Source organism: Molossus molossus, unplaced genomic scaffold, assembly GCF_014108415.1.
Source record: "Molossus molossus isolate mMolMol1 unplaced genomic scaffold, mMolMol1.p scaffold_m16_p_1, whole genome shotgun sequence".
Classification (NCBI taxonomy): Eukaryota; Metazoa; Chordata; class Mammalia; order Chiroptera; family Molossidae; genus Molossus; species Molossus molossus.
The window spans coordinates 1099200-1114233 of NW_023425344.1; the positions used below are offsets into that span (position 1 = coordinate 1099200).

General features: G+C 62.2%; 1 protein-coding gene across 1 annotated transcript in view; it reads right to left on the reverse strand.

Annotated features, from left to right (window-relative positions):
- Positions 1 to 1376: 1376 nt before the first annotated feature.
- POLN (DNA polymerase nu) overlaps positions 1377 to 15034 on the reverse strand; it is a 134899-nt gene continuing 121241 nt past the window's right edge. The window contains exons 21-28 of the mRNA XM_036279945.1: positions 13007 to 13117; positions 12850 to 12883; positions 12655 to 12668; positions 9784 to 9862; positions 5782 to 5853; positions 3684 to 3751; positions 2800 to 2861; positions 1377 to 1436 (exon numbers count right to left, since the gene is read on the reverse strand). Of these exons, the coding sequence (XP_036135838.1) occupies positions 1377 to 1436; positions 2800 to 2861; positions 3684 to 3751; positions 5782 to 5853; positions 9784 to 9862; positions 12655 to 12668; positions 12850 to 12883; positions 13007 to 13117 (500 nt within the window). The remainder of the gene's footprint in view (positions 1437 to 2799; positions 2862 to 3683; positions 3752 to 5781; positions 5854 to 9783; positions 9863 to 12654; positions 12669 to 12849; positions 12884 to 13006; positions 13118 to 15034) is intronic.

Sequence of the window (15034 nt, forward strand, 5' to 3'; positions counted from 1 at the left end):
CTCATGGACGGGCCTGCGCCTGCCCGGCCCCAGGCAGCTCTCACTGTGGTCCTCTGCCCTGGCCCTGCGCCCGGCACACCCTTCCGGAGCATCTGCCCGCAGCCGTGGGCGGTGCAGCAGGTGGGCTCCCTTCTCTGGGGTCGGCTACGTTGAGCAGTGCCAGTGGGTCTGAAGCCTGAAGGCGCCAGGCCTGGGGACGCGCCCTGTGGGGCACACTGGCTGGGCCGGCCCAGGGGACGTGGGCATGCTGGGAGGCCCGTTCCCAAGGCTGGTCATTTGTCTTGAGCAAGACGTCCCTTGTAAGTCCCTCCAGTGCCTGTGCCTGAGGTGACCATACACACAGATGCCAGAGACGCGCCCACCACGAACACACAGCTCAGCCCCCTGGCATGGAGGGCCCAGGCCCACCCCACGCAACCAGTGATGGCACCTTGGAGCACGAGAACGGCGGGCCTGGGCCTGAACGAGTGGCCACGCCCCCCAGAGGACACACGTGCCCAGTGGGCTCTGCCCAGGCGGCAGCACAGATGACCCAGTCGCCGCTTAAACAGGGGCAGCCTTTGCCCAGTGGGCTCCCGTCAACATGTTCACCCCGCCCTGGTCAGATGCCATGGAGACCAGGGGTGGAGCCTAGGTCCACATCCGAAAGCTAGTGGGAGGAGGTGCCAGGGTCTGGAAACGGGGTCACCGGGGCGCATTCCCCAGGGCCAAGACAGGCACAGCAGAGCAGTGTGTGGGGTACAGCCGACTGCAGACCCAGCTGGGCACTTATCAGCCGTGTGTATTTGACAAGTGCTGTAACCATGCCTCAGTTTCCCCATCATGCAAGGGCCGTCACACTGAGGCCACGCAGGCTGCTGCAAGGCTGCGGGGCACAGCTGGGCCCTTCCCTTGGCACTGGGGGTCTGTGAGAACTGCGTTGAGAGTGGATTGGGCTGGGGGACAGCCTGCTCCCTGGGCCTCGCCGGCCGGCCTGCCATGGTGGGGAGACTGCAGGCCCTGCAGGCAGCTGCATGGAGTGCTCAGCCCTGGCTCTGGCCGGGGGGCCGAGGGCTTGGGCAGCTCCCACCCGCAGGAAGAAGTCACTCTGAAGGATGCACTCAGCTTTGCATGTGGCGTTTACTCCAGAGGGTGTCTGGCCCGTGCCGTGTCCTGCCCCAGCTGCCGGCACAAACCACCAGCGCTGACCTTGGGAAAGGCCACACCAGGGGGCCGGTGGGAACCAGTTCTGACCTCCCGCGGTTGCCCGGGGCTACAGACCAAATGAAGGCAAAGAATGCAGGCGAGGGGGCAGGTGCTGACCAGGGGCCAGCGGTGGCCTGGTGGTTGCTTGGAGACTCAGCAGGACGTGGGCGTGGCCAAGGGTCCAGGGCCTCTCACAGTGGCACCAGGTGTCCCCAGGAGCGGCCAGCACTCAAGCTCACCTTCAGGGGCACCTGTGGGTGGCAGCCAGAGGTGAGCACCAGGCCTGGGCAGCTCCCAGACCCACACTGGCCCAGGCCACAGCAACGCAGCCACAGCCAGATGCGCTCTCCACTTGCAGGGACAGGCAGACACCACCTCACACCCACGCCCAGGCTTATACTGCGACCTGACCTGCCAGGGTCTCTGCAGCGGGCGGGCCGGCGGCCGGGCGGGGCAAGGTGCCCAACCTGTGCGGGTCACCTGGGGGCTGCTCCCTGGGGGGTCGGCCGCCCCGAGAGGTGCCAGTGTCCTGAATGCTGAGTGGACCCTGGACCACACTCAACAGCTCCCTCTCCATAGGGTGGGCACCCAGGCTGCAGCCCCAGCCACGGGGAGGACTACTAGTGGGGGGTTCCTAGGCTCCCATGGAAGAATGGCCCCCATGGTACCCTGACCAGTGTGGCTCAGCAGTTAGAGTGCTGGCCCAAGACTGAAGGGTAGGGGGTTGGGTTCCTGGTCAAGGGCATGTACCTGGGTTGCAGGTCAATCCCCGGCCCTGGTCAGGGTCATCGGGGAGGCAACTAATTGATGTGTCTCTCTCACAGGGCTGTTTCCCTCTCTCTCCCCCTTCCTCCTTGACTCTCAAAAAATCAGTGGAAAAACATCCTCGGGTGAGGATTAATTAAAACAAAAAAAGAAAAGCCCCCTATGCCTATACCTGCTGTAGGAATAAGCGTGGACACCCCAGAACCCACGGCACCTGACCCCGGCTGCCGTGTGGTGCTCCTTGACCCCATCATCACTGCCTACAGGAGAAGGTGGGGCCCAAGCAGGGCCCTAGGGACGGAGCGTGGCCGCAGCCCCCAGGGAAGACCGAGGAGGAGGCAGGGCCTCTCCCAGAAGAGTGGGGCTGCAGGGGGTCTCAGCCTCTCCTGCACCTCCTCCCTGCTGGCTCCCAGGTGCCCGTGGGCTGCAGCCCTCCGAGGGACAGGGACAGTGACAGGCAGCTCCTGTCCCACCCAGGTCCATCTGCACAGGCTCCGGGGACTCCTGCCCCCTCGTCCTCTCTCCCTCTTTCCCCCTGGGTTGAGGGAGCCCCTCTGAGAGGTGAACAGCCTGGAGCGGGGCTGGGCCCAAGCAGCACCTGAAGCAGGTGGGGGTGGCCCTGGGTGGAGATGTGGCAACGTTCCGCCCCCCCGCCCCCGAAGCCCCGAGGACGCCCACCAGGCAGAGGGGCCATGCCTGCCACCCAGGATAACTTGGCCCCTCAAAGGGCAGGTGGGAGAGGGCAGCCTGGGGGCCCAGGTGCTTCGGGCAGGGCCAGGGCCGGCCGTTCTGGCTCTGCTGCCCATGGGGAGAGGTGCTCTTTCTGCCCGGGGCCCCGCCCACCCTCACCTGCAGCTGCAGCTCCAGGGCCCTGACGTGCTGCAGGGACTCCATGGCCCCTCTGACGAGAGCTGGGGAAGGGAAGAAGGGGGGCAGCTTGAGCCCAGCGCCCAGCGCGCACCCACAGCCCCCACCGGCCGCAGCGCAGCACAGGCTTAAAGGCCCCTCAACTGTCCCAGCAGTGGAGCACCCACTTGAGGAGGCCCCACACGTCTCTCAGTCAGGCCTCCCCTGGCCCGCGGGCCTGGGCGGTGTGGGCAGGCGTCTGGCCAGGCCTCCAGCTCTCTGCCCAGAGGCTCCGGCGCCAGAGGCCGGCAGGAGGCCCCGTCCCCTGTGAAGGGCCAGGTGAAGGTTAGGCCTGCGGGGCAGCTTCAGGGCTGGTGGGCGGCCCCTCCGTGGGGTCACCATGGGGGGTTGTGCTCCGGCCCTGGGAAGGCAGCAGCCAGGTGGGGTCGGGTCAGCTGGGTTCAGGGTTCGCTGAGCTAGCTTACATCTTTAGTAAAGGAGACTTATCCAGGCTCCTGCGTTACCTGCCCTTTCATGCGGAGACTTGGACAGACACCAGGGAGCAGGCCGGGCTGCGGCTCTGTCCTCCGCTCCCCGCCCTGCCAGCACTGTTCGCGGGAGGACGTCCTGGCCTCCCTGAGGCCCCGGGGGCAGCGGCCCAGGCTTGGAGCCCACTGAGCCTCAGCCACAGGGCCTCTCAGACCATCAGGCCCGCCCTCCCAGGCCCCGTGGCGGAGGGGTCCACGGCCGAGCGCTGTTTGTGAGAGCTGCTGGCCAGGGCACGGTGACCACGGCACGAGGCGGGGAAGGGGCCTGAGAACCCGCCATGGGCAGATTCCGGGCCGGACGCAGGGACACGCTTTAACTCTTGGTGTCCTCGGGCTCACCTGCAAACTCGGGAATCTGTGCGTCTTCCACTTCAAACAGCAGCTCGTCATGAATCTGGGCGACCAGCCTGAAAGACACAGCCCAGGGGTCACCCTGCGACGGGAGCAGCCAGGACGCCAGCTCCGTCTGCCCAGCAAGGGCTTCGCGGGAGCTGCACCAAGGGGTTGGCGTCCTCCAAATTGTCAGAGAGAATGTGGCTTAGCGGGATGGGAGGACTGGGGGAGGGGGGATGCTGCTGCCTGGGTCACCTCACTGTCATCAGGACAGGCTCCAGGGAGGGGGGACACAGGTTAGAAGTGACTGGTGAGCAGAGGCCGAAGGCCCAGAGGGAGGGGCTGCCCTGACCAGGGAGCTTGGTGAGGGCACAGCTGGCTGGGAGTCCAAGCGGCAGCGTGAGAAGAGCTCCCCCGGACCACTGTGGGGTGTCAGCCCTGCCACGAGCGGAGGAGAAGGATCCCTGCGGACCACAGGTGTGGGGCCTGTGGTGAGGGCGAAGATGAGTTGGGAATGGGGTGGAGGGGCTGGGAGCACCCCTCATTTTGAAAACTAGCTTAGGGAAAGCTGATGGGAGGAAAAACCTTTGTTTTAAAATTTATTTCTGGCCCTGGCTGGTTTGGCTCAGCCTGGGCACCTCGCTGCAGCCCCATGGTCCCTGCCTGCAGCCTGGGCACCTCGCTGCAGCCCCATGGTCCCTGACTGGAGCCTGGGCACCTCGCTGCAGCCCCATGGTCCCTGACTGGAGCCTGGGCACCTCGCTGCAGCCCCGTGGTCCCTGCCTGCAGCCTGGGCACCTCGCTGCAGCCCCATGGTCCCTGACTGGAGCCTGGGCACCTCGCTGCAGCCCCATGGTCCCTGACTGGAGCCTGGGCACCTCGCTGCAGCCCCGTGGTCCCTGCCTGCAGCCTGGGCACCTCGCTGCAGCCCCGTGGTCCCTGCCTGCAGCCTGGGCACCTCGCTGCAGCCCCGTGGTCCCTGCCTGCAGCCTGGGCACCTCGCTGCAGCCCCGTGGTCCCTGACTGGAGCCTGGGCACCTCGCTGCAGCCCCATGGTCCCTGCCTGCAGCCTGGGCACCTCGCTGCAGCCCCATGGTCCCTGCCTGCAGCCTGGGCACCTCGCTGCAGCCCCATGGTCCCTGACTGGAGCCTGGGCACCTCGCTGCAGCCCCATGGTCCCTGACTGGAGCCTGGGCACCTCGCTGCAGCCCCATGGTCCCTGCCTGCAGCCTGGGCACCTCGCTGCAGCCCCATGGTCCCTGCCTGCAGCCTGGGCACCTTGCTGCAGCCCCATGGTCCCGCCTGCAGCCTGGGCACCTCGCTGCAGCCCCATGGTCCCTGACTGGAGCCTGGGCACCTCGCTGCAGCCCCATGGTCCCTGCCTGCAGCCTGGGCACCTCGCTGCAGCCCCATGGTCCCTGCCTGCAGCCCGGGCACCTCGCTGCAGCCTGTGCTGGTTCCTGAGCCTGAGGCCTGCCCTCTCTCTCTGGGCTCTGGGGCTGGGCTGAGCCCAGGGGAGATCCTCATGGGGAGGGGACCCCTGACAGCCCAGCACACCCCACCCTTCATCCACAGCCCCTCTAAGCCCCTCAGCATGCCCAAGAGGGGTGTCTGTCTCACCTGCCTCAGTAGGCAGAGGAAGCAAAAAGGGGGTTCAGATGCCAAATGGAAGGGCCTGTGGAAGGGGAGTCCATGCTATTTGGGCATCACACTGCCCAGGGGCAGGGGTCTCAGCAGGACCAAGATTCCTGATGGGCAGTGGGTGCCAAAGTATGCCCGGGCAGGGATGCAGTGACAGGGCCACCCCAGAGACAGGCTCCTGCAGCTCCAAGTCGCTGCACAAACACAACTGTGGTTGGATCGGCCCACTGTGGTGCCAGTCCTTGCACACTCTTCAGAAGGTGGGGTGCCTGCCCCTCCCTCAGGGGGGATGAGGTGCCTGCCCCTCCCTCAGGGGTGGAACAGCTGACTCAGGACAATCTAGAGGGTCTGCAGCCCTTGGGGAAGGGTGCTGGGTGTTGGGGGGTGTCCCGTGTGCTCTGCCCTGTGTGTGACCTGGGCTGTCTCTGGAGGGCAGGGGCCACACAACTCTGCCGCCCCCTACCTGTCCGGCAGGCTCAGCGCATGCAGGAAGGGGCTGAGGGCAGACCGCCCCATGTGGTGAAGCTGGGCGGCCCTGAGGAGGTGTGGGGAGGCTCAGGGACAGGGGTCGTCCTACTGGTGAGCCAAACGGGGAAGGGGCACTTCCTGTGGAAGACCCGCAGGGCTCCAGAGGCAGAGGTTGGGGGGCCCACCCCTTCCAGTCTTCCCGCTCTCCTCACTGGGTGGGGTGGGGTGGGGCTCTCTGACGGGCGGCTGCTGGCTGCGTGTCCCTCCGACGCCAGGGAGGCTCTATTGGCTGACTTGGCTGAGCGCAGGGACCCGTTTATGTTGTTAGTCCTCACCTGAGGATATCTTCCCATTGATTTTAGAGACAGTGGAAGGCAGGGAGAGAGAGAGAAACATTGATGTGAGAGTCACATCGATTGGTTGCCTCCTGCACTTGTCACCCATGTAAGTGCCCTTGACCGGAAATTGAACCTATGACCCTTCGGTGAGAGGGCTGACGCTCTAACTGCTGAGCACACTGCCGGGCCTCGGCACCCTCTGCCCATCACGCCTTTCTCCTTTGGCCTGCGGGCGCTGTGTGGCCGAAGCACCCCTCCAACAGGACACCAAGGAAAGGGGCAGAGAGCCCTTGTCCTGCTGCCCTGAACCCCAGGCAGCACCCGGGGTGCTCTGGACTTCTCAGGATGGGAGAAACATCCCCCTTTGGAGTCTGAGCTGCTGGCGCTGGGCCTGTGTTCAGCGGGGAGAGCACACGCCATGGGAGCGTCCTCAGGCCGGTGCTGCGGGCACACCCTTCCAGGAGCCCGACCCGGCGGGCAGCCCTGGTCTCGCCCTCTCATTGATCTCGAGGCCTCTGGTGGGATCTTCGGTTCCCTCGGGGACTTGGTTTTCAAGGGGGCAGAAGCCGGCACAGGTACCTGAAAGTCCCTGCAGATGGCTGCGTGGTTCACACTTCCCGAAATTGCATGTGAGGTTTTGCGTGTTGGTGCAGCACCCCAAGAATAGGGTGGAACCGCTAGTCACTCACACACCCTCCCGCCGGCTGTGACATCACCGCACTTCTAACTGGAAATGGGGACACAGGGAGGAGCAGAGGCGCGTGGTGTGGGGCAGGACACAGGTCTCAGGTCCGCTGCTTCGGAGGTGGGCTGATTGCGGGGGTGACTTCCACCCCACGGCCCTGCCCCGGGATGATGAAACTGAGGCTGTGCAGAGCCGCCCCAGGGGGGGACACTCCCGAAGAGCCTCGCCTCGTCTCCCCGTCTGTGGCTGCTCAGGGCAGCTCCCTCCTGGACCCCGAGTCCCTGTGTGCTTGTCAAGCTCAGGCCTGTAACTGCTGAGTCCCTCCTGCCGCGTCCCCTGTCCACCCTCCAGAGCGGACCCTGGAGCTGTTGCGGACTCTCCACCTACTGCCCTTTCTTCCGGGAAAGTCCAGATCTGGCCGCCGCAGTCCTTTGAGGCCGCTCCTCACTGCTTGGCTGGTCCTCCTGCCTCCCCTGGGCCCCTTTGGAGGCCAAGAGAGTGAGTGTCCCGTGATGCTGGGCCACAGGGTGCCCTTGGGTGCTGCATGGGGAGGTGGCAGAGGTCAGAAGGCTGTGCAGGTGGGGGCAGACGAGCCACCTTCCACAGCGCGCGCACCTGCTGTCCTGCACCCCAGGGAGAGATGTGTCCTCGGGGGGCTGCTGCCAAGGCTGGGAGTCAGGCAGGGCTCCTGGTCCCCCCTCAGAGGCAGGGCAAGGGAAGGCTGCAGCTGCAGGTGGGGAGGCCCCGGGCTGGTCCAGCTGTGAGGATGTGGACATGCTGGGTCATGCTCTGAGCCTCAGTTTCCCTTCTCTTTACTCAGGCTCTGGGGCCGACAGCCTCTGCAGCTTCTTTCCAGCTCTGCCATGTTTGACACCCAGAAAGCCTCTTCCACAGAGGCCCCACATCCACAGAGGCCCCACGTCCACAGAGGCCTCATATCCACGGAGGCCCTGTATCCACCAAAGCTGACAGTTGAGCCGGTCGGGGTGGAGCTCCCCCAACCTTCTACTTCGGGTCTGTGGGCTTGAGTGGGACTGTCCTGTGGCTGCGACCCATGGGGCACTCAAGGCCACTGGACGAGGCTCTGGGGGTGTCTGCTGCACGACCACAAGCCTCCCAGGAACCTATTTCACTCACGCTGCTGCCGGCAGACAGCTCCCACGCAGCCCACTCCCTCTAGACACAGCCCAGGACCTTCTGTCTCCGGGAAGAACAGGCCACGTTAGGAAGCAGCATGAAAGCTGCCGTCCCACACGACCTGCTTGGAACCCTGAGCAACGCGGCGCCTTTCGTTACGGAAAGTCTTCCCTGAGGACAGTGCAGGGCCCGTGACAGAGAGATGACCAGCAGGGCTGTTACGTTTGGGTAAGGATTGTTCATGCTCACCCCAGAACTCTGTCACCCAAAAGGCCCAAACCCCCACACACCAGCTTCCGTCATTGGTCCCACAGAAACCAAGCACCGGCCAGGCTGGCTCCCGCTGCACAGGGTGGAGCGACCTGCGGGACAGGGAGCCACACAGGCATCTGCCCTCCCCAAACTCACCCCGGAAGGACAGCCAGCAGATGCACGGGCTGAGGAGCGGAGCGGAAAGCCCCACGGAAGCCTGGACGCAGGCGGCAGCGGGAGTGGAGGGAGGGTCTCAGAGAGAGGAGAGCGTTTATATTCTGCCCCTGCCTCCTGCCTCCTGCCTCCTGCCTCCCCAGGCCCCGCAGAGATCAGAGAAGCAGCCCAGACTGTGCGCAGGGACCAGCAGGGGCTGGGGTCTGGGCATCTGGCCCAGCCTGCCCCAGGCCTGGGATGACAGCCCAGGCTGCTTCTCCCGGGGGAAGGCGGAGAGGGACAGAGGGTGTGAGGGGTGGCGGGCGGTGGCTCTGCGAGGCTTGGGCTCCCCTCCCCTCTGGACCAGGAGGCCGCTCCACCCTCCAGGTGGCCTTTGCCTGGTACACACGTCGGTACAAAGTTGCTAAAACTGCCAAAGGAACATAGGCTCAAAGGCCAAAATGAACAGTAGAAAATATCTGAAGAAATAAGGAAAGGGCTTTTTAAAGAGAGATGAAAGGTTTCGGGTAAGGACACAACAGGGCTGGAGAACGCGAAATAATGTCAGCGGCCGAGCAGCCCAGAGGGAGAAAGCAGCCGCAGGCGAGCGGGTCCCTCAGGGTGGCAGGAGGAGCCCTGCCTCGGGGTGGGGCCGGTGAGACCACAAGACATTTCACCAGCACAGAGGCTGCCGCCTAACCCGCCGGGAGGCCCCTGGGCAGTGGACACGCTAACCAGCTGCGGGGGCTCTTGGGCAGGGACAGGCCCACTCTGGCGAGTGTACTTGGGGACTAAGGAGGAGGGGAGCCAGACCTCCTGCGGTCTGACATGCTCACTTGTCACCAGCTCCCTGGTCGCTCAGGGTGTGCACCCAGCAGGAGTGACTGCAGCAGAGGCAGACCAGAGCAGTGGCCCAGCAGCCAGCGGAGCCCCGTCCGAGGCGGGTTGGAAGGCTGGTTCAGGGGCAGGGCTGGCAGCACAGCTGGGCGCCGCACACCCACTGAAGTGGGGGCAGCAGTGGGGCAGAGGTGGGGCAGCGTGCCCTGTCCGAGGAGCGGACCGGCAGCTGCTGTGCCTGAAGGAGCTTAGAAGCTCCTAGGCAGGGGCCTGGGGAGACACGTTTCTGAACCAGGTGATCCTCGAGAGACCGCACGGTGCTAAGGGTGAGGGCCTGCGGTCACCATGTGCTGCTGTGAGCAGGCCCTCGGGTGCTTGGCTCAGCCCCGGTCAGGAGAAGGGCCCTCCCAGGAGTGCTGAGAGGGGCTCGGACTCCAAGGAGTCTTTTGGCCTGGGGGGCGGTGCTCTTGTTGGAACCATGACCCAGACCCATGGTGGCGGGAAGCCTGGGCCGTGTGCATGTGGGCCAGCTACAGAGCAGCAGGCTCAGGAAGGGCCGGTGCACGCGCCAGGCACTGGCCACTCACTCACTGACCTGGCCGTCAGGGTGGGGGAAGTGGCCACCGCTGCGAAGATGTGGATCATGGCCATCTTACAGAGGTCGGCCGCCGAGCCTGTGGGCACAAAGGGTTCTGTCTCACTAACACGGTGCAGCCCGGCCAGCCGGCCTAGTTTCCCAGGCCATGTAGTGCACGACCCCACAGAAACCCAGACCCACCACCTCATGGCTCCCGCATGCTGGGAGCCCAACATGTATGCTGGGTCCCCCGAGTGGGTCAGGCTGAGATTAGGTGAGACTCGCTGTGTCCTTATCAAGATGCTCAACTAGGGGAGACCCACTTCCAAGTGACCTCAGGTGGCTGGAAAATTTCACGTCCTTGCGGCTGAGTGACCGAGGCTCCTGTTTCTGTGCTGGCGGTTGGCCGAGGGCACTGGGCTCCTGGAGGCCACCCTAGGTCACTGCGGTGGGCACACCAGCAGGCAGTTTGTTCCTTCACGGCCAGCGGGGGCACCTGCTGCTGTCAGTCTCTGGCTCTGACCCTGAACACTTCTGGCGAGGGCAACCTGCCCTCTTTGCCATGTAACATGGTCTACTCAAGTCATGATGTCTCAGCACGTGCACAAGTCTTGCCCACACTTGGGGCATGCACACGGGGTAGACACTAGACTTGTCCGTCACACCAGCTGACAAAGTGACCATGTGCGATGTGGCTGGACCCCAGTTCCCACCACCCTCTGTCTGCGCGGTCTTTCAGTCTCCCGGGGCCTCAGTGCACAGAGTGGGGCTGTGAGGCACCGTCTGGATCTGGGGGAGCCACATGGTCAGGTGAGCATTCACCCCTCCGATGCTGTGTCAGGACCTGGCCAAATACTGGCCAAGGTAGGGGACAGGCCTAGCTCAGTGCCAGGTGTATAGTGGGTGTCTTAACTGGTCTAGTCATGGGAAATGGACCAAAGTTCAGGCTTCCAGTGGTGGTCCCAAGGCAGTGCCCTCAGAACAGACTTGTTTATCCCCCATGAGCATGGCAGGAATGCTGGACAGGGAAGCCTGGTCTCTGAGGCTGACCTGCTGGCCATGCGGGGTCTCAGGGCCATTGGAACCCTCTGCAGGGGTGGGATGTCAGGACACTTGCTACTTTAGGAGAAGTGCACAGAACTGGAGAAGAGGAGGGGAAGCGGGGGGAGAGAATAGTGTGGGTGAAGGGGAGACCCAGCAGGGAAGGGTGCCATGGCTGGCAGGCTGCCGTGTCCACCCTTGTGGAGGCAGAACTTTCCTGCGGGCACTGGCCACTGCTCATTCCAGGCACCTACCCAGCTCAGCCAGATGTTTGCTAAGCGGATGACTCGGCAGGAGGTGGCTCCACCGGGAAACAGTGGCAGCTCGATTCCATGGCCAAGCCTCCTCCTCAGCTTCTCAGGTGAAGATCTTTTATATGCAGTTCTTTCTGGAAGGACTCTCCCCAACTGCTTCAGCAACACCCTGCACACCCCTAGTGCACACACCTTGCAACACCCTGCTCCCACCTAGTGAACTCACCTTGCAACACCCTGCACCCACTTAGTGAACTTACCTTGCAACACCCTGCTCCCACCTAGTGCACACACCTTACAACACTGTGCACACACCTTACAACACCCTGCACCCACCTAGTGAACTCACCTTGCAACACCCTGCACCCACCTAGTGCACACACCTTGCAACACTGTGCACACACCTTACAAAACCCTGCACCCACCTAGTGAACTCACCTTGCAACACCCTGCACCCACCTAGTGAACTCACCTTGCAACACCCTGCACCCACCTAGTGAACTCACCTTGCAACACCCTGCACCCACCTAGTGAACTCACCTTGCAACACCCTGCACCCACCTAGTGCACACACCTTGCAACACCCTGCACTCACCTTGCAACACCCTGCACACACCTAGTGAACTCACCTTGCAACACCCTGCACCCACCTAGTGCACACACCTTGCAACACCCTGCACTCACCTTGCAACACCCTGCACACACCTAGTGCACACACCTTGCAACATCCTGCACCCACCTAGTGAACTCACCTTGCAACACCCTGCACACACCTAGTGCACACACCTTGCAACACCCTGCACACATCTAGTGAACTCACCCTGCAACACCCTGCACCCACCTAGTGCACACACCTTGCGACACCCTGCAAACACCTAGTGAACAGAGACACGTGGTCATGACTTGACAGCTTCCTTATACATGAGCACCTGGCTCAGGATCTGAGCCATTGCAGAATGTGGAGGGCTATCACCATCCTCAGGGTGGTCACGCTGGGGGACAGGACTTGGGAAGACTCTATACTGAGCCCAGACCAGATCCTAGCAGTTGTCCCACCAACTGCTGCCATCTCTCCTGTTCTTGAGACTATGTCAGGGGCTGAGCCCGAGCTGAGCAGCACTGCCCCGAGGGTCTCTCTGCAGGATTCGCTGGGGACTTGACCTTTGTCCTCCACATCTGTTGGGGTCCCACCCTCTTGCTGTAGAACAGCCCTCTGGGATAGGCTGGTGCAGCAGGCACCCTGGGGCTGGAACTCTACCTCCAGGTGCCTTCCCTGGGCCCTGCGACCTGGGCTCTCATCTGTGGCCCATGGAGTCCTCAGTGAGGATGACTGACTCCCAGGGCACCCTGAGGCCATGTGTGGACAACTCACTGCACATGGTGTGTGAAGCCCATAATCACATCCCTCTCACTTCACCTCCGTGCAGAGACATGAGCTGTCTGTATGCTGTGACTAAAGATGAATATGGAGTTTTCATAGCCAGAGGCAAACAGTGTGACATCACCACCAGCCTGCCTCCTGCTACAGGTGCTGGGCTACAGATGGGTGCTGGGGGCTGTGGGTGTTGGGGCATGCTGTGTTTGGACGCCGTACTCAAGCTGTTACACCTGCCAGGCAGGAGGGTACAACAGAGTCCCAGGCCCAGGGTCCAGGGACTGAGCCCCAGGCCTGGCTGGCTGGACAAACCAGGACCTCAGCTCCCCTTCTGCAGACGCAGGGATAGCCGGCTCCAGGCCCTTTTCAGGGGAAATGAACTAGAAAGACCATCCCATGCTGAGCACCTCTCACCTTCGGGCAGATTCCACTATGCCCCTGCCAGTACCTGCCAGGGAGGACAGGGGCAGGGAATACGGGGACCACACCTGGTGGGTGACGCCCAGCCCTGCTGTCCTTAAAAATCTGGGAGGTGAACGGGCCCACCAGGCGAGCGGAGGGCTCCAGGTACCTTGCACCACGAAGTTCACTGCCTGCCGCTCTGCTTGTGCCCGGAGCTGCTGGTCCCGTTCGTGGATCCCTGGTAGTGGCCTCCTCCTGCCCATAATGGATGTCACGTAGCCTGGTCACACGAAGGACAGGATGAGGGGTAGAAGCAGACAGGCAGAGTGGTGCCCTGGTGGGAACGGCTCCCTTAGACTCGGGCCAGCAGCCCAGCAGGACCCTTGAGCCAGAGTGGCACTGGGAGGTTGGCCCAGAGGTCCCCGGGTCTGTCGCTAGGTCAGCAGGTTCTGTGGTGGCAGCAGGGAGGCCGTTGCTGTCCACTTGCCCAGTGACACATTTCCGCACACCCTTCACAGGCGGTTCCAGAAAGGGCGCCACTGTCCAATGCCCCTGGCTGCCCCTGGCCTCTCGTCCGGGGTCAGGTCCCTCCTCCTCCCGAGGTGGCTGACAGTGCTGTCCAGGGGCCCTGGCCACTGCAGAAAGCTCAGCGCCCTGTTCGTTTCTTTCACACCTAGGCCCCATCTTTCTGACACTGATGGAATGTACTTGCTTACCCGTGGGCACCTATCTGCCCTGGATGGTAGCTCCGGGAGACCCGGGAATGCGTATTCCTGCCAACAACACAGGGTAGGCACCCAACAAACATAACACCCTGCACCCCTTCAAGAAAGTGATGTCCACGGAAGGGAGGGCTCTGGCTCTGGGTCACAGCCCAGCACCACCTAGCTGTTAGCTGTGGAGAGGGCATGCCGACACCACCTCTTGCTAGTGCTGCAGTGAGCACTATGTGAGTTAATTTATGGCAAGCCGCCGACCTTGTGCCTGGCCCCCAGGTAGCATGGCACAGTGCCTGTGTTTATGTTGTATTTCTGTCTGCAGTGATCCTCACTGACACTGGGTTCTGTCACTATTTTAACATTTCAAAATTAATAGTGCTTTATTTTTCTCAAGTGTGGGGTTCCTGGGTCTAAGGATGGTCAGGGCTTGTGTGGCTTCATGGAGGCCACAGACAGCTGCAGATGGAGGCTGAGGCCTTGCAGACCTCTGTGGGACTCCCCTGGCCCAGGGGGCCTACGGCCTGCCCTGCTGGGCGCGCATGGGGTCTCCTGCCGGGCTGGCGACGCACACGCACTCAGGTCCAGGAGGAGCTGTGCAGGGGCCTGGAGAGCATGGTCATCAGCAGCCCCTGGGGAGGCCGGGAAGCCGGATGCGGAGAGAACATGCTAGAGCCACTCAGGAAGGCGGGGCTCGCGAGGCTGCTGCTCCCACCGATGCCAAGTGGGCGCTGAGCTGTCTGCTTCCTCCGCACCCCGTCAACCTCTTTTCTGTGCCTATGTCATGAATTTCTGCTCTTACATTTACTTCCTTCTTTCTTCAATTTACTCTCCCACTCTTTTCCAAACGTCTTGTGCTGAATACAAACCATTGTGTTCACAACTTCTTTCTAAAAACACTCTTTTAAAGTATTCCTTCACCTTTAAGTGAAGGGTCAGCTTGGCCATGTCTCAGTTTCTCGTACAATTTTACTGTCACTTACTTCTAAAACGTCTGTGATTTTACTGGGACTGCTTTGTTAATCCTAGACCGTTTAGGAGTACAGTGAATTTCCAAATAAGTAGACGGACAAATGACCACACTAACAGATGATATAAAACTACCTTTTTATCCCATTGTGGTCACAGAACATGTTCTAGTTGATATTCTTTGAAATGTGTGGCCAAATAAATTATGGTGAAATTTTATAAATGTATCACGTGTTTCTCATAAGAACAATGTTCTCTTTCCATTTTTAGGTGCAGGATGTTATTTCTCTGTTTATCCATTTATCATTTTCTAACTCAAACTTGTTAATTTTGTTGCCTCAAGCAGAGTCTGGCTCCGGACTCTTGTCAGGCAGAGCCTTTTGGTCCCATTTATATTGCAGGGGCTGGACACTCACCCAGTCCCCATCCACCCCGACTCCACCCATCCACCCACCACCCTCCCATCTGTCCAGTCGCTCATCGGAGGAGCAGGGCCCAGAGGCCACCCAGCT